At 39.5% G+C, this 22486-nt stretch overlaps 1 protein-coding gene across 15 annotated transcripts in view; it reads left to right on the plus strand.

Moving 5' to 3' along the window:
- arvcfb (ARVCF delta catenin family member b) overlaps positions 1-22486 on the plus strand; it is a 136864-nt gene that overhangs the window by 107807 nt on the left and 6571 nt on the right. For 13 of the 15 annotated variants that reach the window (XM_037258397.1, XM_037258396.1, XM_037258403.1 and 10 more), the window contains 9 exons: positions 3496-3613; positions 3698-3869; positions 5964-5981; positions 8480-8551; positions 18069-18196; positions 19588-19738; positions 19920-20112; positions 20826-20937; positions 21428-21515. In XM_037258397.1, coding sequence (XP_037114292.1) covers positions 3496-3613; positions 3698-3869; positions 5964-5981; positions 8480-8551; positions 18069-18196; positions 19588-19738; positions 19920-20112; positions 20826-20937; positions 21428-21515 — 1052 coding nt within the window. The remainder of the gene's footprint in view (positions 1-3495; positions 3614-3697; positions 3870-5963; positions 5982-8479; positions 8552-18068; positions 18197-19587; positions 19739-19919; positions 20113-20825; positions 20938-21427; positions 21516-22486) is intronic. The other 2 variants (XM_037258402.1, XM_037258407.1) reach the window with 1 other exon arrangement.

Consider the following 22486-nt stretch of genomic DNA (forward strand, 5'->3'; position numbering starts at 1 on the left):
TTATCTGGATAAGAGTGCCTTTCTCTCTTTTTTTTTTTCTCAATAATTGGAATTGTCCAACCATCAGAATTATTATTGCACATCCCATCTGTTCCCCATAATCTATTAACAAGATGGTATTTGCTAACTAACAAGTACATGGACACACAAACCCAAATGCAAAGCTCTAGTCAATACTATGAATTGCTTTCTCATGTATTCACAGCTCATCCTCGGTGGAGGTCTACAATTTTTGTGGCAATCTAGATTCTATGACCATAATGGCATTTCCAATGCACCGAATGTTATGGTGGCCTAAGTGGCCTAAGACGTTTGCACAGTACTGTTTATGTCAGCATCTTTACAAATACAAGCTCTCATTACTCCTACCCATATGTTACTCCTGGCAGAAGACACAGAGCCGTGCTGCTGCTGAGAAAATGGCTCCATGGTAACTGTAACCAAGCCTGCAGTTTCCTAGATGCAGGGTCTGTGCCTTGGAAAGAAATGCTGATGCCAGAGAGAATTTGTTTACTCACGCCATTGGCGGCATCACTTTAACTCCGATGGGAGTCTGAATAGTTCCATGTTATTTTCATTTTTATTGTATCGACCCCTGTGGGGACTAAGCGGTACAGAAAATGGATGGATGGCTGGATGGCTGGATGGATGGATGGATGGATGGATGGATGGATGGATGGATGGATGGATGGATGAAAAGCATCCTCTATATGTTGTCACGTCTAATTGCATAAGGGGAATAGTACAAATTGACATATATTTTTCTCTTCTGGGAAGGGTGTCTCCAAGATTTGAAGGGAGTGTCCGGGAAATGTCTGTCCAATCGACCAGATTTCTTTAGGTCAGAGGTCACTGGTGTGGAATGAAAGGGACTGACTCAGTCCCTGTTCTAGTTCATGCCAAAAGTTGTCCAAAAAATCTTGGTAAGAGGAAAACTTAAGATTGAGAGTGAACCAATGAGTCTCATGCTGACATCAGACTATACGGATGTAGCCCAATTTTGAGCCGACAGACGTGTCACAGAAAAACATAACCAATTTTGATATGTCTTGACGTGTCATAGCCCATGTAGTGTGACGATTGGTTGTCTGGCATGTGGGATGCATCATGACCACTATGACAAAAGTCTGGCATGTTAGAATTTTTGTTCCTGTGTGAAGTCTGTATATATTGCCTCCATGAGTTTTTTGCTCTTGATACTATGGCTTCCTCTCACATTCGAAAACATGCATGTTAGGTTAACTGACGACTCTAAATTGTGGGTGTGACTAGTTGTTTACTCACAATAGATGGTATGTGCCCTTGATTGGCTGGCGACCCATTCAGGGTGAACGTCTCTTACCCAAAGTCATCTGGGATAGGCTGCAGCTCTCTCTCATGAAGAAAATTTGAAAAGAACATGGATGGATGGATATTCAGATCTTGTGTGGAACTGCACTACAAAATATTAAACTGCAAGTGCAGTGTTTTATAATCACCGCATTGACTAATCTAGTAGCTATCCAAACAGGAGTGATTTTGACCAAAGGTGGTACAACTTTTTTTTAGTACTGGCCAATACCTTTTAGGACTTGCCACAGCTGGCACATCAATTACAGTATCACAACATAGCTTAAGTTCGGCAATCGTACCTTTAAGTGGAATTGATGCAGCAATTTACACTTGCTGTTTTTCACACTAACACGGCGCCACCTGACAAATGATCTTTCCATTTGCAGTGAAGAGTAAAAATGCTGATCCAAGTGCACAACCTGCTCTGAGTTGAAAAGAATTAAAAAGACTACATCTTTTCTTTTACAGCTATGCTGCACCAGCTGCTTCATTTGCAGGAAATATCCTGTATCCTATATCAGATCCTGCACAGCATACCGCTGCTGATATGTGAAATATATTACGACACAACTTCTTTAGAGACATAGCTAAAAGGTTTTTTTGAGCTTTACTTCAAAATAATTCTCTACATATTGTGTCACTGAAATCAATAATCTTGGGTCTGGTGTAACCCCATCACAACCCATGTACTCCTGTAGGTCACCTCTCCAGGGAAAACAACTATCGTCTGTCTTAACTGACAGATGCACTGTCCATAATCCTTCCAACAAAGACAACTGTCCCCCAAAAGACTCCTAAAAATGAAACAGCTGGCAGTAAAACTCAGTCTCTTTGCTCCCAAACACACGCCTGTCAAATAAATCCAAGGGTGCTCCGGATTCATTTACAAGGGTACTCGAGACCATTGTCTGACAGCTGAAGACTGATAGATAGCACTTCTTCATTGACAATTGGCAGACATGCTCATAGTACATACTCTGGCCAACTACTCACTGTCACAGTAACAGTATTTGTGTTTTAGGAGTTTTGTATTAAGTAGATTGTTGCAATGTGCATAGTATGTGATACGTACACTGCTGGTCTCTCTGTATATTGAACCCAAACAAAATGCAGTTGTGTTGGCTGTGATGTACACTTTTGCTTACCGTTGCTATACGGCCTGCAACTCTTCGACGGGACTTAACTGGGTTTGTCTAACGGGATTATGCGTCTTGGATGTACCCATAAATGGAATCACATGTGAGGAGCTGAGAGCTCAAGATATCATTAAAACGTTCGTTATGCCTTTCGTTTTACAGTCAGTCAGTCGGTCGGTCAGTCAGGAAGCAACATGTATATATGAGAAGAGTGGAAATTGTCTTTAATTTCACTCTTAGACTGAGGTCAAAGACTTAACATGATATGACATTTATTCATTGTCACCTAGCCACATAAACAACAACGGAGAGAAATGAAAAATACTAGCCAGTCAGATGTTTTTTTTTACTTGACCATCATCATTTAGACAGAAATAAATCAGACTCATAATCCCTCTCTGAAAGATTTTTTTCCATGTTGTGCACCACACAAAGAAACAGAGCACACTCATGCAAGCATGCAAGGATTTCGGATCGAAAGATGGGCACAAACAGTGTAGCATCACTTCTGCTAGAGGCTGGGGGTGGTGCCTTGCTAAAAGATGCCTCAACAGCAGACTAGCATCTGCCATCTCTACTTTTTGTCTGTATTGGGAGTCAAATCAGTGACCCGTGACCCGTGACCCTTTGCCTCAAAGCGCAAGACCTTATCAATGAGCTACAGCTGTCCCATTATTTCATCTCGTTTTATGAGCGTGTGCATTATTATCTTGCAAAATAGTATTGCTTTTACCTTTTTGTTTTTATCAGTATTACCCAATGACATAAATTGAAAAATAATATGTTCCACACACAACAAAGATGCAAATACACGATGTGAAAATTTGTGCAAATATCATTTAGCACATCCCTCAAACCAACTTGTTGGATTCCGGTCTTTTGCGAAATAACAAATTTAGCTGAAGTATTGTAATATTAATCGTTTAAATTCACAGCAAAGTGACTACAGAAAATCCTTAACTATCTGTGGCTATGTACTGTTGTGTTTCCCCCGTGCTTAATTTAAGTGTACGTGTGTGCTCCTCAGAAACGTAAGCTCAGATGGGGCCGAGGCTCGGCGCAGACTGAGAGAGTGTGATGGATTGGTGGATTCCCTGCTGCATGCCCTCCAATCAGCTGTAGGGAAGAAGGATATGGATAATAAGGTTGGACATTACCTGACTACTACCAATTTAGGCTTGATCTTACACTAACATTGTTACATTGTTTATTTGGTGCTTTCCTCCAAGTCTGTGGAGAACTGTGTCTGTATTATGAGGAACCTGTCCTACCATGTCCACAAAGAGGTGCCAGGAGCCGAAAGGTTTCAGGACCCGTCAGCACCACAGGCTCCTGGCTCCGGAGGGCCACAGAGAAAGAAGAAGGATGATGCTGGCTGCTTCGGAGGGAAAAAGGCCAAAGGTGAGAAAGAGAAAGATTTTGAATCTCATTAATTCGTCACCCCTGCCAAGCAGTTTTATTTTATTTTATTTAGCCACTTATCATTGGATCACATCAAACATAAAACAAATGTGACCAATTTGTTTGGTTGATTCTTTCTGTTTTGTAGCTAATACATTTTATCTTGATGGTAAGCCTGTTTATGTCAAAAGGAACATGCATTTGTGGAACGAGGAGCCCAAATGTAGTATGTGTGTTACACTTGCCTCTATTCTAAACAGTACATTATGAGGTTACTATTGACCCTTGTTTGTTGTTCTTGGGTAAATTAAATAAAGACAGTCTTATCAGGAACAAGGAAAAAAAACAAGATGTGGGCGATTGTATATTTTAGATTTTTAACAATCTGGAGCCTCGGTAACAGCCTGGCACCTCCTCCTGTGACCATGCTGGTCACACTCTGTGTGGAATGGCATTCCACTAGCCAACCAAGAGTTTTTGCAAGTCAGCACAGCACAGCCAAATTTATCCCACAAGTATGCAGTTCGGTTGAGGTTAGGACTATTGGCAGGACGCACTTTTAAATACAGCATTTCAGAAGCGAGTTGTCGAAGAATCTCATCTTGTTTTCTCCCCCTATTGCGATTGCACGTCTCGTCCAGTGATGTTCTCCGGTGATAAACATTCAGTCAGCATTCATTGCTGAACATAACATTCTTCCTCATTTTCAGATTCCAGTGAGGGTTTTGATGATGCCAGGGGCTAAAAAAACATTACACATGATGGCCTTAATGCAAATACTCGGATGTGCTCCTCAACCCACAAATGCAAGATCCTTACAAATAGGGCATCATGGAGAAGGGAAATTTGCAAACGTGCCAAATTTATTGGTAAAACGCATTGTTACCACAGAAAAAAAATCTTCCAATGACGATCCCAACCTCTGGCCCACACAAAGATGTTATATAACTAGAATGCCTCCTTTCCCTTCTCTTCTTCTCCCTGTCCTGGCACGTGTTTCAATGTGTCTTATTTTTTTCCATCTCATCCTTTTTTTTTTTACATCTATATTTAACTCATTAACTACGTAACCATATCTTTTATGTTTGTATTACAAAATTGATTTCACTCACAAATTTCAAAATAAGTCCTTGTCAGTCCGCTATGTCATGAGCATGTTGTCTTTATTAGGAGCATTGTTGGCTCCTTGTCAGATGTGTCGTAAGCAACATCTCCATCTGTGTTCTCCTGAGCTCCTAGCAGCACAACAGCGTTATCTCCCCCCCGTACAACAATAATGACTGTCATAATTCAGACGGCCAATGAAGTGTGACTGCACGCTGGTGACCCTCAGTATCTAGCACTCTGAAGAAATCCCTCCATTCATTTGTGTGAGGCAGGCAGAGCTTACATGTATACAGACTTCTAAAGAAACCAATTATCCACATGAACACTTTGTTGTGTGCAAGCGCACATTAAATAATGAGTTGTGTGTAGCTGCGTGGCCCCTCAAGGTGTTCTTTCAAAGAGGAACATTAAACATAGTCATAAAAAAGCACAGAGCAATATGACACCGTCGGTGAAATGGTTGGTAATTTGTTGCCTTAAGTAGGCTGCGTCTTACCTCCTCTTCTGTCACATTTCATATGAGTTAAAAAAATGCCATCATGTTTCGCACCGGTGGAGTGTTTTAACTTTGATTTGTTAATGAGCAGTCTGAGATTTCGATCGCATCATTTTTTTTCCTTTGCTACAGCGCGTTTAATGGAGCATGTTTATAAACGTGAGCAGCCTGCACAGTCTTTTTTTTCCCCACTTTCAATTTGATTGTAGAAATTTGATCGTGCTGTTTTTTGTGTTTATTCAATCTGTAAAAATTTGATCTAAAAAAATCTACTTTTTTTTTCTTTTAACTCTTAATATTACTTTTTTTCTCTCTTTACCCTATTTTGTGAGCTCCTTTAATTGTCACTCTCATGGCTATTTTCAGAAAATGATTTCTGTTGTTCTTTTTACACAGCCCTTTGACATGTAAGCATGGCTTTTTCACCATGCCCCTTCTCTCTTTTCTGTGCTTTGTCTGTTTATGGCTGCTGCTTCCTTGGCTAACTGTAGAGGAATGGTTTAATCAAGGTGAGTGCACCAGACAACTTTCTTCTATTTATCATCCTGGTCCAAGCCATTCTCCCCTTTCTCATTCCCTAGAATATAATTTTAAAATATGCTGTGTGTCGTACTTGCAAATCCTGAAATTGGTTATACCTATTTCACATGCATTGTTGCACTTATCCAATTATTTTTTAAACCACGCCCATCTGACTTGGTCCTTTTGGATACATAAAGTACTGTGACGTATATCGTCCCTTATCCCGTCACTCAATCATGAAAACTGTTGACAGTTTTTAAACCATGGTAAAAAGTCATCCTAAAAGCTGCTATAGAGATTTTTCTTAAAGGATCACTCGTCATTCAATTGGTATTACTGTGTGAGCGCTATGTTTCCCAAGCTAATAATTGCCATTATAGTGTTTATGTACCGTATTTTCCGCAATTTAAGGCGCACCGGATTATAAAGCGCACCTTCAATGAATGGCCCATTTTAAAACTTTGTCCATATATAAGGCGCACCGGATTATAAGGCGCACCTTCAATGAATGGCCCATTTTAAAACGTTGTCCATATATAAGGCGCACCGGATTATAAGGCGCACCTTCAATGAATGGCCCATTTTAAAACTTTGTCCATATATAAGATATATACATTTGGCCCGCGGGCCAGACTTTGGACACGCCTGCTGTAGTGGCTCAATATTGGTCCATATATAAGGCGCACCTGATTCTAAGGCACACTGTCGGCTTTTGAGAAAATCTGAGCTTTTTAGGTGCGCCTTATAGTGCGGAAAATACGGTAGCTAACATATGACCATGGTGGGACTCGAACCCAGAATTATCTGCTCTAGATGCTAATGGCTGCTCTATGAGGCTACTGGGCCTCTTACTTCAACATTTGAAGCACCTTTTAAGTCCCCAAAACAACTTCCCCACACTATTCATTCAGCAGTGACAATTCTTTTCATGGATGGAAAGGCCAACTTTGGCCTAAATCTACTGGATATGAATTGGAAGGATGGCCAGGAAATACAGCACTGCAGTAAATTCTTACTCTTAAGTATTCATATAAAGCCATTGTACCTTTAACAAAAAATCATCCAAGATGATACACTGGTTTGTAGAAATGAGAGAAGCACCTCTGTTATGCGGGGCCTATAGCAGCTGTGGTTGACCTTTCATTTGTTCACCCAGGGCAAATCTCACTGTTCAGTTGGGTGCAATATTTTATAACTTTGCCACACACTAACAAGATCTGACTTCTTTTTCAATGCATGACTCATGACAGAGTTCATGATTCATGTCCATCACCCATCTCATTTTGGAATGATTGCTCCAGCCTGTGTTGTTTAATCAATGCGTTGATTCCACCCACCAATTATCTCTATATAAAAGGAGCTAATAACTGCTCCCTTGGCTACTCACAACAAAACGGATGACACGGTATAAGCCACAAAGTCAGGACAGAGATGCGGTGTTGTATTATGAAGTAAAGCACACATAATCTGTAGGTGACCCATGCGGAATATCACATTACAACTAGTTTTTGGACGATGCTCATCTGGATATCGTTTTGCATGCCTGAATGTGTGTGGTCCTGTTCATTGTGTGAATATTGAAATACAGCTGAGTGTAAATAAAATATTCCTTGAGGAAGTATCAGTATAAGTGTAAACCGTCATCGCAAAAGAATGATTCTCCGTTTCAGCACATCGTACAAATTACATTTCAAATTCAGTATCATTTGCACTGCATCTCTGCTTTAAAAAGTATTAGGGTAGGTGCAAGTTTTTGAATGTGACTCTTGACATTTTTGCATCAATTGACAGAAGCACAGGAAAAGTACTGAAGTGAATTTTCTTAATATCTTCTGACTGAATGGATGCCTAGCGGCAACTCTAACATTTTGTGCGACCGTCGAGGTATGCAACTAAAAATAATTAATAGCTTCCCAACTGTAAGGTGAGGCCCTTGGTAAAATAATAATACATTAATAACTTTGATTGTTACTTGAGTTTGAGAGTTTATTTCCAGAGCGGAAGCAGTAGCACCATTTCATTTCTTCCTTCCCTTACCCTTGCGCATGGAAATGCTGCCTAATTATGGGGTTTGTCATGTACTGTAGATCTCTACTGTCTCTTGGGCATTAGCATCAGCATGACCATTAGTTGCCAGTTGTAATCACCACCCCCTATGAATTTCCTCACATTCTTACATTAGTGAAGGTGTGTCCCTCCTAGGAAGTTCTACTGTTATTGTTGTTTGTAAAGCATGTGAATAAAAACGTATCACCATATTAGTTGCCAGCCAATGATAAGTATGAAAACATAACTGCTCAGTTGTCTAAATGCCAGCACAGCATAATTCAAATGGAATAGTACATGCTTGACAACAATACAATTTTGATAAAGACAAAAATATCCCAATTAAACAACTTAAAAATTAATTTGAAAGGTCAAAATGATCTGATAACATCAATTTCCAGTCAATGAGATGGTGCCTTTTGCTTTCTCTTTCATTCAGGTAGAAAAAATGGTGAGAATGACAAAAACTACGACACATTGGATCTTCCCAAGCGTACTGACCCGACGAAAGGTAGGCGCTTCACCATCGAGCGAACATGCCAGCGAAACACAAACTGAAATTTAATTGATGGATCTGAAACAGATCAATAGTCAAATCTGTGGGATACGGTCATTGGAAGTATGTGTTGGAGGTCTGCAATGCTATGATGGTAGCAATTCTGTATGACTATCACTGATAGTATAGTGGTTTCTATTCCAGGGTGAGTTGGAATGGTTGCCCTGTGATTGACAAGTCACAGGGTCAGGATATCCTCTGCCTGACCTTTTTTGTTCTTCATAGAAAATGGGTGGATGCATGGATAGATGGATATTTTGGGGCAAACTTCACAATAATAAGGGGACTACAAATAATCAGTGTGTTGTTGCAGTACTAAAATACTTTTATACTATTATTATTTTATAAGTAGCGTAACATGTAAAGAAGTGTTCATTATTTCAATCTGTACAGTGAAAAATATCCGCATTATTCCAAATGTTGGTGGTTTGTTGATCATTAAATAAGGAAAATAATTGCTGATGACAGTAAGTGTACTGTTGTGATGGCTAGCCTCATTTAAACCAGCAGGAGTTTGTAAGTGTAGAAAAGTGCATTGATTCGCTTCCATAAAGTTGTATCCATGCAAATCAGATTTTTCTTTGATACTCGTCTTTGTCACTGCCAGCACCATATCAGCTTGTCAAGTTGGCAGGGACTGAGAGCAACTCTTATTCACTGCAAAGGTTTGAAAAGTTATGCAAGATTCTAATTTGGTTTTATATGGTGAAGTTAAGACTGAGGTCCTTCCTGGCAGTGCAAAATGTTCTCAGTGTCTCCTCTGTAGCAGAGGTATTTCATACCAAGGTCCGTAATGAACACAATCTTTCTGTAAGGGCTTATACTTTACTGGTGCTCCATTATTATTTTGGATAAAATGGAGACAGAACGAAAAGAGCCGATAAGAAGCAATTATGACGGGTGGAAATTAAAATTCCTTTTAGAGCTTTGATGAGTGCAGCAGCCCCTGAGATGGTGAAACATTTTCACTGCAGTTAATTGAAACCTCAGCTAAACATTGATGCAGGATGGAGGTTAGTAGTGGAGGTAGGAGATGAAGAAAGGAGTGATCAAGCATGTGGTGTGCTCATCCTGCTGCCATAGAGAGTTTTTAGAGGGTCTCGAGAATTTCTTTTAGGCAGAGCTTAATAAATGCAATTATAGTATCAGAAAAAAATTGAAATATATTTCCAATGAACGAGAATTTCTTTTAGGCAGAGCTAAATAAATGCAATTATAGTATCAGAAATGAGAAAAATATATTTCCAACAAATGTATATGTCCATTCATCACATTTATGTAGACTTTTGACTTTATCAATTCAATTTTCAAATATATTACCTTGAAAAAATGACACTTTTTAATTTAAGGCTACTATTGTACAGGCCTTATGTGCAATATAATTGTAGATTGCCACATTTCTCTCTCATCTGTCACATCTGTTTATCTGTTAACGCATGATTTACGTTAATCTGATCAGGAAAAACAGGGCAGACATTTAGGGTCCCCATAAATTCCAATAGATGCACGCACAAATTACACAACTACGTTGTTTAAAAAGCCATTATGACTATGCACACTACACTAAAAGAGAGCCAAAGTCAAACATTTTTTTGTCTCTGAGTATTCGACTGTTTTAAAATGAGGATTAGCAGCTAGGGATTGAGCCTGTAGGCTAGAATCCCTCTGAAACTGACAAGTGATGATTTGCCTTTTTCAAATTCTGTGCAGTCGTCAAAGCAATTATGTATTAGGTTAGAAAGGCCTCAGCAAGTTTGCCTTCTTGCTTTTTCACTTTCATCTCAGCCTTTGCCACCTCAGTGGTCTCCATTGTTCTGCTCATAATCACACATCAAACAATTGAGAAAACAGCCGTGTTTTTTTTTCTTTTTTTTCAATTGACAACAATGCATCTCACCGTTTTGTCTTGCAAGAGTGTTTAATTTTTGCACAGACAAACAGTTATGAATTGTATTGCATAGTACAACCCTCTTTGATATCATCATCCCACAGGAGAGCTCTTGTTGAGAAATAATGAACACAGACTCCTGTGCTACCAGCGTTGATGAGGTCTCTGTTGCACTGAAAAGTGTGAGACTCGATTGAATTAAGAAAACGTGAGCCACACTTCTATTGTTCCACTCTGCTGCTGTCGCTGCGCATATTTCACTAAAAGGCTCACTGACATGAATCTGATTCTTCTAAACAAAATCACTACTCCACCCCAAAGGCATGATGAATGTCCTGGTGCAGTGAGACCATTTGTTCAAGCAGATCCTTTTTTCAAGATAAAGCATCTTTGCGCCTTTAAATGCCAAGCCTCCAGAGTGGTACAATTATAGCACATGGGAAGGGAAGTACTACATCTACAGTTTATGTTGCTTAAAAACAGGATATTCTAAATGATAGATTGTGTGCTCTAAGTTTCAAGCAGCAGTTTTATACACTGCAGATTCTCTGTTTTTTGTGGGTAGATTTTTAGACAGAAACGCTGACGTTGGGTCTTGCAGATGTACTGATTGCTGCAGTAAGCCACACACTCTCATGTTCAGACTAAACCAAAGGTGTCAAACTCAAGGCACGGGAGCCAGATACGGCCCACCAAATCATTTTATGTGGCCCACGAAGAAAAATTGTGCATCATGTGTTGATACTAAAATGACAACTTAACATAAAGTTGTTATCAGTTTGTTGTGTTTGTCTATCATATAAGGCGTTGACAGTCATAATGGCCTTCCGAAAACATTTGTTTGAAACCCTGGACTAAACACAGCACACTAAACACACTTACTATGTACTTGAGATACCTTCCCAAACTCACTCCTGCCTCACTCCCTGCTGTCTCAATTCGTAGAAAGGTGAAAACCAATTACTAAGACTGCCGAATGGACACTCTCTCACTGGATGTATTGAGCAAATGACACAAGTAAAAGAAAAAATAGACAAACAGCTTGCATTCATATACTTACCAAAAAATGCATTCTTTTTGGTTTGTTCCTTAGTTTGTTTAATCATCATTGAGTAAAAAATCATTAGCTGCTGGCAACTGTGCCTTTAATTTTTTAGAGGGTAAATTTGTTGCACTAATACTAGACATCTATAATTGCAAAAATAATTTCTGAACATATTTCATCTTTTTAGGCAGCGAGCGTTTTTTTTAATGTAAAATCTAGTATTATTTGATTCAAATTGGGAAAATGCACTGTGGCACATGCATCTAAAAGGCGGTGTCGAGAGAAAAACAAACAAGCAAATGACTAATCGTCGAGGAATTTGATCGTCGACCTGGTCGTGACTATTCGATTAATCCTAACAGCCCTACAAACCAGTCAAATTCAGTGCCAGTCTTTTTTTAACAATTTGGCCTTTTGATTTCACATTCGACACACGCCTGTGGACCAAGGCCCTTGTCCAATAGGGAATGTTATGTGGAAACGTTCTGTCGGGTGCCTCTTTTAACATATTATTGACCTGAGATGTATTGTAAACATGATATTTGCCGCTGACCACAGTCTGAGTGTGTGCAGTGGTATTATAGAAGAGGTCACGCAGTACGCCTTCATTACATTGCTGTATTTAAGCCAATATCCACAGGTGGTCCAAATCCAGGGGTTGCGAAATCCACACATTTGAACAAGAAGTATAATCCCAGCACGGCTTCTGAAGATAGTTTATTTAGCTATCATTCTTCATCCTAACTCTGTCAAATGTTAGTGTAGGAACAGAGCGCGCTTGCTATATGGCTGTATGTGTGTATATAAGGGGAGAACTGCCGGCCGGGAGTGTCATTCTCTACACAAGAGTTAATCCAAAGTATCCATCACACTTAAGCATGTGATGGATTGATGGGGCCGGAGCAAGCATTAGATGAGGGATGCTTGCTGACACCAATCCAGACAGCAAATCCCTTCAGCATCAGCCGGCATCAGAATTGGCATCATGCATTCTGGATGCTACGGCCACTCTGAGGCAGAGGGACCGGAGATGAGGCTATGGTGCACCAATCCAGTAGAGTGGAGGGGGATGGGAAACCAGTGTGCTTCTCAATCAGGATTCAACATTTGCCCAACATACTAATCAGATTTGTGCTGATTTTGGCACGCTAATCGGCATCAAAAAGGACTGTAAATTAATAGCGAAGCATGTGTGGGTTTTTATGGGCATTTTAATTACTATACTGAGATTATATTTGGATATAAGATTTATATAGAGCTAAACATGTATGGATTTGTGATTTTTTTTCTTTGTATAAGAAACACAATCCACCAGCAAGTCACGAATTAAATATTATTGATGTTGCGGAAAGCGCAAGGTCAAGAAGAGAAAGTATGTTGGACTAGTTATCGAAACAAAAATCTGCCATAATGGAGTACACCAGCAAACAGAAGAGTGTCTGAAGAAAATATGGCAATGACTTGTTAACAGGATACATTTGAGCAAAAATGAATTATTAAGTTAGCGTGTTCATCTCTTAACATGCTCTCCTCTGTTACAATTTGCCAATTCGATCGCTTCAAGGTCTTACCACGACTGAACACACCAGGACATCCATTTTTTATACAATATCACAGCTTTCAGATTCCGATTCCTTCCTCCTTTTTAAATGCATGCTGGCCATCACCTGCGAGTGACTTCTCACACCAGTGTTCCATGGAATTCACTGGGGAGAAGTTTTATGCAGACTGCTAGGAATTCTGTGATTCCCTTTAGCTTGCCTCTCAGACCGAGGTGATCATTTATAAAAGCAGATGTCTTGTGTTCTTTATTGTCCATATAATTTTTTCCCTCTCTTTTTTTTTTGTTCACATGAATTTATTTTTCCGGGTAATTCATAAACAGACACATGCACACTAACATAATCACACATTTACCATACATGACATTCATTTTAAAAGCCCATTTCACTTTTGTCCGAAGCATTTCAGCAGATGTTTGTTTTAAAGTAAAGATTCAATGAAGCCCAAGTCGGCTGATAATTGCGTCCCACCGGAACATATTTATCCTTGTTTCTGTGTATTTATGGTAAATACGTATAGCTAGGCTTTACAGCTCCTTTGGGTCCATATAAATCAAGTCTTTGTAGTGATGATATCTTGGATCTCATCAAGAATGGTGTTTGGACCTTCCTGTCAGTTTGAAGTCAATTTGCCAGCCTGTTTTATGCTCCCTTCATTAATTTGTCCTGTTTTTTTGAAATATTCCACAGTTGGATTTAATTAACCTGTCACTGCATCAACAGCGAGCTACAAAAGACTCCTGCTGTGCTAAAATGGTTTTTCATTGCCGGGAAATTTGGTGAAAAATGGCCAATGGATACCTGATGGTGAGAGGCAGTTATGGAGGAAGTATGAGATAGGGGGTCTGAGCTTTCTATTTGTCTTATTTGGCACTCTATAACTCTTCCCCCAGCTGTCACTTCCCGTCGACCATTCCTTCTCACCAGGATGCTTTTGTGACCCAAAGCCGATGGGCAGCTGCACAAGACACAGACTTGCAGTCGCTTTGTGCTATGCTTTGTCAGCATCCAACAAAACTTGGGCCAACTGCAGCATGACCATGCTAATGTCCCATGCCCTGGGGCTGTCCATAGAGGTGCCAATCTACAGAACAGTCCAAATGGGTGCCAGGGGAGATAATGAAGCTTTGACTCCTGGCTGCTGTCCATATAAAGGGGGATGTAGGGAGGGGTGCCTTTGAAGACAAATGGTGAATATATTTTTTTCAAATACAAGCTTCTATCACTTTCCCTCAAGCTTAGGTTGAGGATTCTTGGATGCTCTGAATTAATTCAGGATTCTTGGGTTGAAGAGTTTGCTTTCTATGAATCCTGCATTTTAACCAGGGGCTTTATCACAATATAAATGGTAGCATAGTCCTAGAAAGACTTTAAAATACTCCTAGCTTTATACTTAAGGCAATGTGTTGATGCATTTGAAACAAGCAGATGAAATTGTAACAATGCCATAATAAAGAAAAAGTGTGTACGTATGTGAAAAGCAGTTTAATTTGCAGCCACTATAGTTGGACTAATATTCAGTTTTATATTCTCCGCTTTGTGGAGTGACTACTGAGGCCTCTTGTTTGACTGTCAAGTCAAACATTATAGCGGGTGGGTGTTCGCTGTCATGGCAATAACTATAGTCTGATAAGCCCCATCCATTATTGTGATGCTCCTCAAAGTGTGGCTCAGATAAAAGAGAATGCATTACTAAAACCCCAAAGGTCTTACCAATTTACTTAGTTTTGTTTACAGACTTCCATAGCTGATCGTTTGGTAAGTAATGAAGCTCGGAGTGCTCCGGCTCTTATTAAACGAGCAGCACACATCTCTCATAATGATATTGTGAGGTGCTGCCTTTTTGTGGCTCTGCCTTTCAAGAGTGTTCATTAGTTTCCCATGTGGCCGCATAATTTTGTATAAAGACATGAAAGCAAGCTGGTGGGGTCAAATGTGCATGAGATGCAGATGTGGCATGAGGGTGGAGACTCAACAACTTGAGGTTTTCATACTGAAACAATGCAGACAATATAAAAACAAACAAACATTGGTGTCCATATATTTTAAGTCATATTTTCCTCCTGCCAAACTGAAAAAAAAAATAGATATGGCTAATTTTGGAGTTAACCTTAAAGCAGGACTGCAAATTAAGGTTAGATATATGCTCCAAGATAGAGGGATTATTTTATGTCCTGTTGTTTGGTTTCTGGTTTTCTATCCATCACTCTTCTTGATGCACAACCTCCTTTTCTCTCCTGGTAAAACAACAACAACAAAAACAGCAAAAGGATTATTTTGAGGCTGAGGCTGTTTGATTGATGAGCATCACTTTCTGACAAGCAATGGCCCGGGTGTTTGTGGTGCCATGTCTGTGTATTAATAGAGATCCAGCTGTTTTGCAACAAACCTACCCTAGACGAATGCTGATGGAAGAGTCTGGGTGGCGTTTGTGTGATAGAGAAGTTGATTTTCGATTGTCTTACTCCTCCCGTCTCAGATAATCCATTCAATTTTACCAGCCTGCCTCACTGCTGCTGCTTACACTTAATTGCAGTCAGTTCAGAAACAACATGAACCGGTGGCGTGTTACACCCTGTGGAAAAAAAGTTCATTATATGGCTGTCACGAACAAATCAATTATCCTTTCGATGATTCCAATCGATTACTCGGGTTCAATTTTTATGGTAGACTCAGCCAAATTAGCTTGTATGAAATGCTTCTAATATTTTACATGTCATTTCCATTTTGTTGGCAATGCGTTTGCTGGCAAGAAGTTTGTTTTACTGAATTTAGGTGTTCAGTATTGCCTTTGGACCTTTAATTATCTGGCTACCTATTGAGAGTATGCTTTGTCATTGTGTTTTACCTCAACCAAAATTTGACAGTTAGGTTGTTCAGTTCTTTCCCTAATTTGAAGAGAGTTGAAGAGTTCCGTAATTTCTGGACTATACGATGCTATTTTTTTTTTTGCACAAACTTTATACAATCCTGCGTTTTATAGTCCAATGTGGCTTATGTATGGATTTTTCATGATTTATATGATATTGTTAAAGGATTTGTTTTGGTATTACAGGTCATAGAAACAAGGACATTTCATTTAAAACACCTGCGGCTTATATTTGAACAAAACTGGATGTTTCCCTAATTTTAGCTGGTGCGGCTAATTTTCAGGTGCGGCTCATAGTCATGAAATCACGGTAGTTGAATGCTAGAGGATGATCATTTGCTTCGAAAAATAGGCCAACTCACAATAACGTACACGTAGTACATGCACCTACACGTGCACACACACACGCACTTCTTAAATGTCCCTTGTGTCTACAAAGTGAAAATAAGATAGCCAGCAGACAAGCAGGAGATGACTGGAGATCGCAGTGATAAGTCAGTAGATGATTGCACTAACCTTATTCTGACCTGCATCAGAAGAGAGACCACAGACAATTCGGGCGGACATTAAGCCCTGACTAAAAAAGGTTAAATATATTGTTTGTTTTTAATCTGTGGCCCAAAAGAGCAACGAGAATATTTTAACTAAATAGGTCCAGTGAATTTCCCGAGTGTACTGTCATCTATCCTTGTTTAACTGCAAATACCAGCTCCATTTACTGTACGGTTTTAGTTGGTGCTTGACCAAAGCACTGCAGATGGGAAAGAAAATATGAAATATGCATATTTCATTAGCAAGAATTGCATGATAAAAAAAACAGAAGCCGGTGAGTCACAGTGTTCCATTTTAATCTAAGTTGGAGATGAACAGGATTGTTTCTAAAAAAACTGATTAGGCACAGTTACCCAGAAAGATGAGGATCGTGCAGAAGGATGCTGAATGCCACGTTCCACTCTAGTGTAGTGCCTATCAAAGTGAGAAGATGTGATTGATGGTCTTACCTGGAATCAAGGCAGGGTCACATCATGTGCATCAAGATTCTGCTGCTGATTACATGAATTTTCCCATTTGAACTAGTAATTGTGGTTATTATTATGAATGCTGGAATAGCTGGCATATATGTATTTTGCTGGTTCCAGCAGCAGGGCTACCTGTCCCTTTAAGAATTGTGTGCAGTGGTTGTACAAATGCAATTGTAGGATTTCAAATTGTAAAGTTCTTCCCAAATTTTAACATGTGTGATGGGAAGCCCAACTTTTATAATGGAGTTTTAGTGTTTCTTTGCATGCTAGCATCATCCTCCAGCTCTCCCCAAAAATGAGAAATTCAAATTTCCTGATAATACATTTTCCACTGGTGAAATGGTATTATCATAAAAAATATTACTGTATAAGCATGGCCATATGATAAATGGGTTTTTAAGTCAAATCTAAAAATTATTAGCAATTGAAGATATTCTGAAGGGAAAAACACGAGGTTTGCTTCTAATTTGAGCCAACAGACCAATTGCAAACTCTCTATTTCCTCTTGCAAATGACAGTAAGGAAGTTTTTGTTAAAATGTTTATTTGATTGTGTCTGTATTCCGTGAGTGGTCTGCTGAAGTCACAATTTTTAATAGCAAGGTTGCCTTGGCCACGCTCCAGGTTTTATGTCATCCATTTATCTCTCGCTCCTGTTGACTCGGCATCTACCTCTACATTTCTGAATGATTGTGACAGAACAATGTATACTCTCCGATATCTTACTTGTGTGTCACTTGGAAATTTACTGTGGCATTCTGTGCCTGTCTGCATGTTCATCCCAGTGTGCTTTGTCTAATTGCTGATAATATCATTATGTTCCCATCAGAGAGAGGCCTAATGATTAACGGAGATGGATGTGTTATGTGCAAGCAGGATCAAAACATCAAAAACTCCGCTCTCATCGGATCAATACTCGCCTGCTTGTGTTCTCCTTGTTTGTCATTCTGAAACATTGACTCTCATTAAACTTTAATACCTTAGTTAGTGGGCATGTTGTGTCCAAGAATTACTGGCGGTGTTTGAGCAATATCTGATGTCAGGTCTGTCTTTTCCGGGTCCTAATTGTATGTCTGTTTCCTTCTAGGTTTTGAGCTTCTTTATCAACCAGAAGTGGTAAGACTTTATCTTTCTCTGCTGACCGAGAGCCAAAACTTCAACACCCTGGAGGCTGCTGCTGGCGCTCTGCAGAACCTTGGTGCTGGGCAATGGACTGTGAGTGCAAGGGTGGGGGAATGGGAGAGCAGACACCGAGCTTGTCATATTTATTTTTTGCAGCTATAGTGTTTTTTTTTTAAATTATATTTCAAATTGATGAGTAATGTGTTGAGGAATCAGTGTTTGGAATACATCCAAAAGCAAAAGGTTCACTGTAACTCCTAAAAAAAACTAAAGTTTGCCGTGTAGCGTCCCCTCCTCCTTTCCTTATCACTGCACATTACCAACTTAACATTTCTGCACTGTCAGTTTGAAATATTGTCCTCTTTTTTTATTAAAAAAAAAAAAAAGATGGTGGAAATTAGGATAGAATGTTTTATTAAGTGGGTTCATCAGTTAATCGAAAAATAATTGACAGATTAATCGATTATAAATCATTGTTAGTGAGCAGCTCTAAAATGTGAAAATCTGCAGCTAATCCATGTGATCGCTATCAGCAGCATAAAACCATGATCAGAACACCCCTAAAATTAATTATACTATGATAACTATATAATAATAACTATACATGTTAAGTTAAAAGCAAGTGTAATCGTGTAATTCTAACAGCCCTATGTTGGGCAACTTTTGCACACATTACTGTTAGATGTTTGCCTCTGATGATAGATGAGATGAGAAAATCCGTGGCCAGGATCAGACATTTATTCCAATTAAAGCAGCAGGAGATATACTGCGAGGCTGTCTGGCTTGAAAGCAGCTGTGAATTATGAACAGGAAAGGCTGCTTTTGTGTGTGTAAATCCTCACGTGTATTTAGTCCACAGCAGTCTTCGGGGCAGTGTGACCTTTCAGTCGTATGACATTGTCATCAGCAGGGCACCCCTGGCTACTTTGGAAGAATCACATGAGTGGTTCATTTTAATCCATCACTTACTGTCACATTTTATCCACTCAGTTCTTTAGCTGGAGTGATTCCCAGTAAAGGTGGTCATTTTGAGGACAAATTCTTTTCTCTTTTGCTACATTTTTTCCCCCTGTGGAACCTGATCAGCAGGTCCTCGGGCCAGATTCAGCAGCAAGCAGAGCTGCTTATACATTTATCATATCTGGCTGCTGGACTAAGCCTGTGCTCCCTCCGTTGACTTTGCTCCTCAAAATTCAAACCTTCAATTACCTTTGCATACTGGTGTCGCTGGGTGTTAACGGCTGTAAGTGGTACTACTGCCATCTTGTGGCTCCAAATGTATCTAACCAGATTGCTTTTCAATGATAGGCTTGAATAAAAACAGCCTTAGTCTTCTAATTTTACATCAGATGTATATTTTTTGGTAATAATGTAATGGTAGAATTTGGACAAATTTAAATTCTAGTATAAATTTTTCTACTAGAGCCCTCCAAAGTAAACAGTCAACATGCACTCACATCTGGCCCTCTGTTCCCCCCCCACAGTGGTCCAACTACATCCGGGCAACAGTGCGTAAAGAGAAAGGTCTCCCCATACTGGTAGAGCTGTTACGCTCCGATTCCGACAAGGTAGTCCGAGCTGTGGCCATCGCCCTGCGCAATCTCTCCATCGATCGTCGCAACAAGGACCTCATTGGTAAACACTCAAGCCATGTTATGTCGACACACACGCATTATGAGCTTTTTAATGTGTCCACCGATTGAGGTAAATATTATAAGATATTTTATTGCTCATCAAATCGACTCTCATTGTCTCACCTGATAATTTCTGATTCATGTCTGATTCAGTTCTTTTTATTGTTATTATTTATTAATAGGAAGTTACGCCATGAGGGACCTGGTCAGTAACTTGCCCAGCGGACAGCAGCGACCAGCCAAGAACTTAGAGGAGGATACCGTGGTCGCCATCCTCAACACCATCCACGAAATTGTCACAGACAGCTCGGAAAACACCCGGTCTCTCATTCAGGCCCAGGCCATTGAGAAACTAGTCGCTATCAACCGGACCAGGTGCCACTTGCATTTCCGATCCAGCTGCACTATCTTTTATCAAATACCTGATCATTTATTTTAAATCAATTACATTTCCCTAAAAATGGAACCTATTCGTGTGTGGTGGATTACTTCCCTGCTCTTGTTCCTCTTTGATAACATGGGTTGAAAAATGCTACTCGAGCCTGGCTGAAAGAAGAAATAAAATACAATGTAAATCAATTTTCAGTCAAGGATGCCAGGTTTTCTTTCCGTCCGTCCATCCATCCATCCATCCATCCATCCATCCATCCATCCATCCATCCATCCATCCATCCATCCATCCAGTAATCCGTAGTGTCACAGTTTTGCAGTTGTTAGATGTGAAGAGAAAATTCCACCACGCTTTACAATGCCGTTGACACAGTATTTATCAGGCTAAGAAAGACAGAGAGACAGTTTATCCACACACAATCCAACCACTTATGTGTCCTTTCACGTCTACTGAGGTTGTGTTGCTTTTAGGTGAGAGCGCTTCTAGGTGTAATTAACGCTGGTGGTTCACAAGTACAGTCGTTAATATAAGCAAATACGGCTTTGAATTCTGAACAAAGACTCTGAAGCAACTGCGGGGACGAGCTTGATTGTTGCTACCACACGCGTTTGTCACTCGTATGAAGGTATAGTCGAGGGACTTTGACGCTTTGGGATATTTTTGTGATTCATTTTCACTTCTTTCCTTGCCCTCGCAGCCAATCACCCAGAGAAACAAAAGCTGCATCTCATGTGCTGCAGACTGTGTGGAGTTATAAGGAATTAAGGAACGCTTTGACAAAGGATGGCTGGAACAAGAGCCATTTTCAGGTACAGCATATGTCAGTGGTTTTGTTTTTCACATCTTATTCACACGTCTCTGAAGCTGAATTTAAAACCAAAAATAAGAAAATACTGCCCCTGCAAAATTGTCTTTGTCGTTTCAGTTGACACGATGAATTATCAGTTTATTGATAGACTATAATTGTGGTTATTGTTTACAGTCGATGAGATAACTCCAATCGGTCATATACTATATTGTTTCAAATAATTGGGTTACTTTATCTTTTATTGTAGCTAAATAAGAATGATAAACTAGTCACATAATCTTTTTAAAGGGAATATGCTTGATATAGCTGTCAAACTGGTAGTTAGCTAGTAGTTAATAAATAAGCACATATAAAGCACATCTGTCAAGACCTTCATGAAAGTCTAAAAGTTTGTGACTCCTCAAGGAATATCACCAAGTAACAAAACAGTGTTTATTTTGCCCATAAAATTAGCAGCAATAATGAAATGTGGAACAACACTTCTCTTTCAGCCCACGATGACAGCAACCCCTAAAGCAACCAAGAATGGCAAAACGGGTTATGATGATACAACTCTGCCCCTTATGGAGAAGAACCAAGGTCAGACAAAACTTTTAACATGTCTAGAAAAGCCATTTGGCACAATAAAGCTATGAGAAACACAAAAGGCTTCATGGTAAAATTAGCTGGCATTATTTGATTCACACTCCAAAAATAATCCCTGTGACAAATTTGAAGGGATTAAGATCACCTCTTTTGTAATTGGAAGCATAAATCTGGCAATATTCAATGTTATTTTATTGTAAACAAATCCTATTAAGATACTAAATTTCTAATTAAAGCCACATATCTAAACAGTCTTATTTTAATCTTCCATAAATTGATGGAACCATCATCACAGTAGTTGTAGCCTGGTTAGTATCACAGCCACACAATATGTAAACAGGAATCAAAAAATGGATATCCCGTATGGCCAACAGTATGTCTTATCTCTGAAGTAAAGTCTTATTTTCATTGATGAGTAGCACAGTATGATAAAGTGGTGGTTTTAAAGATGTTCGATTGATTTTGAACCCAAACGTTCTTTTTTCTTCTTTCCCCCCCCTTAAGTTTCTTAATAATGAATTCAGGTCAGCTTTAATGAAAATAATATCTGTGTCTATAACACAAAAATGAGCATAGTGATAAACTTTATAGGAGGAAGCTAGACACTGGCCCAACAGCAAACATCTTTTTAACAGAGGAGTCAAAGCAATTGTTGAAATTTTGTTTGGAATGTTTATCCTTCCTGCCCTCTTTTTTCACATCGTATCCACACATATGAATCATAGCCTCTGTTTTTGTCATTCACCAGCCAAGAATTATTTTCTTGAAAACCATTGTTCTGGCTCAGTAGCTCAAGCTTGAACATTTCCGTTCAAAAGTTTGGGGTCACCCAGACATTTGAGTGTTTTCCATGAAAACTAACATAATTGCACAAGGCTTTTCAAGGCTTTTCTAATCATCCATTAGGCACAATTAGCAAACACAATCGACCATTAGAACACTCAAGGGATGGTTGCAGGAAATGG

Source organism: Syngnathus acus, chromosome 9, assembly GCF_901709675.1.
Source record: "Syngnathus acus chromosome 9, fSynAcu1.2, whole genome shotgun sequence".
Taxonomy (NCBI): Eukaryota; Metazoa; Chordata; class Actinopteri; order Syngnathiformes; family Syngnathidae; genus Syngnathus; species Syngnathus acus.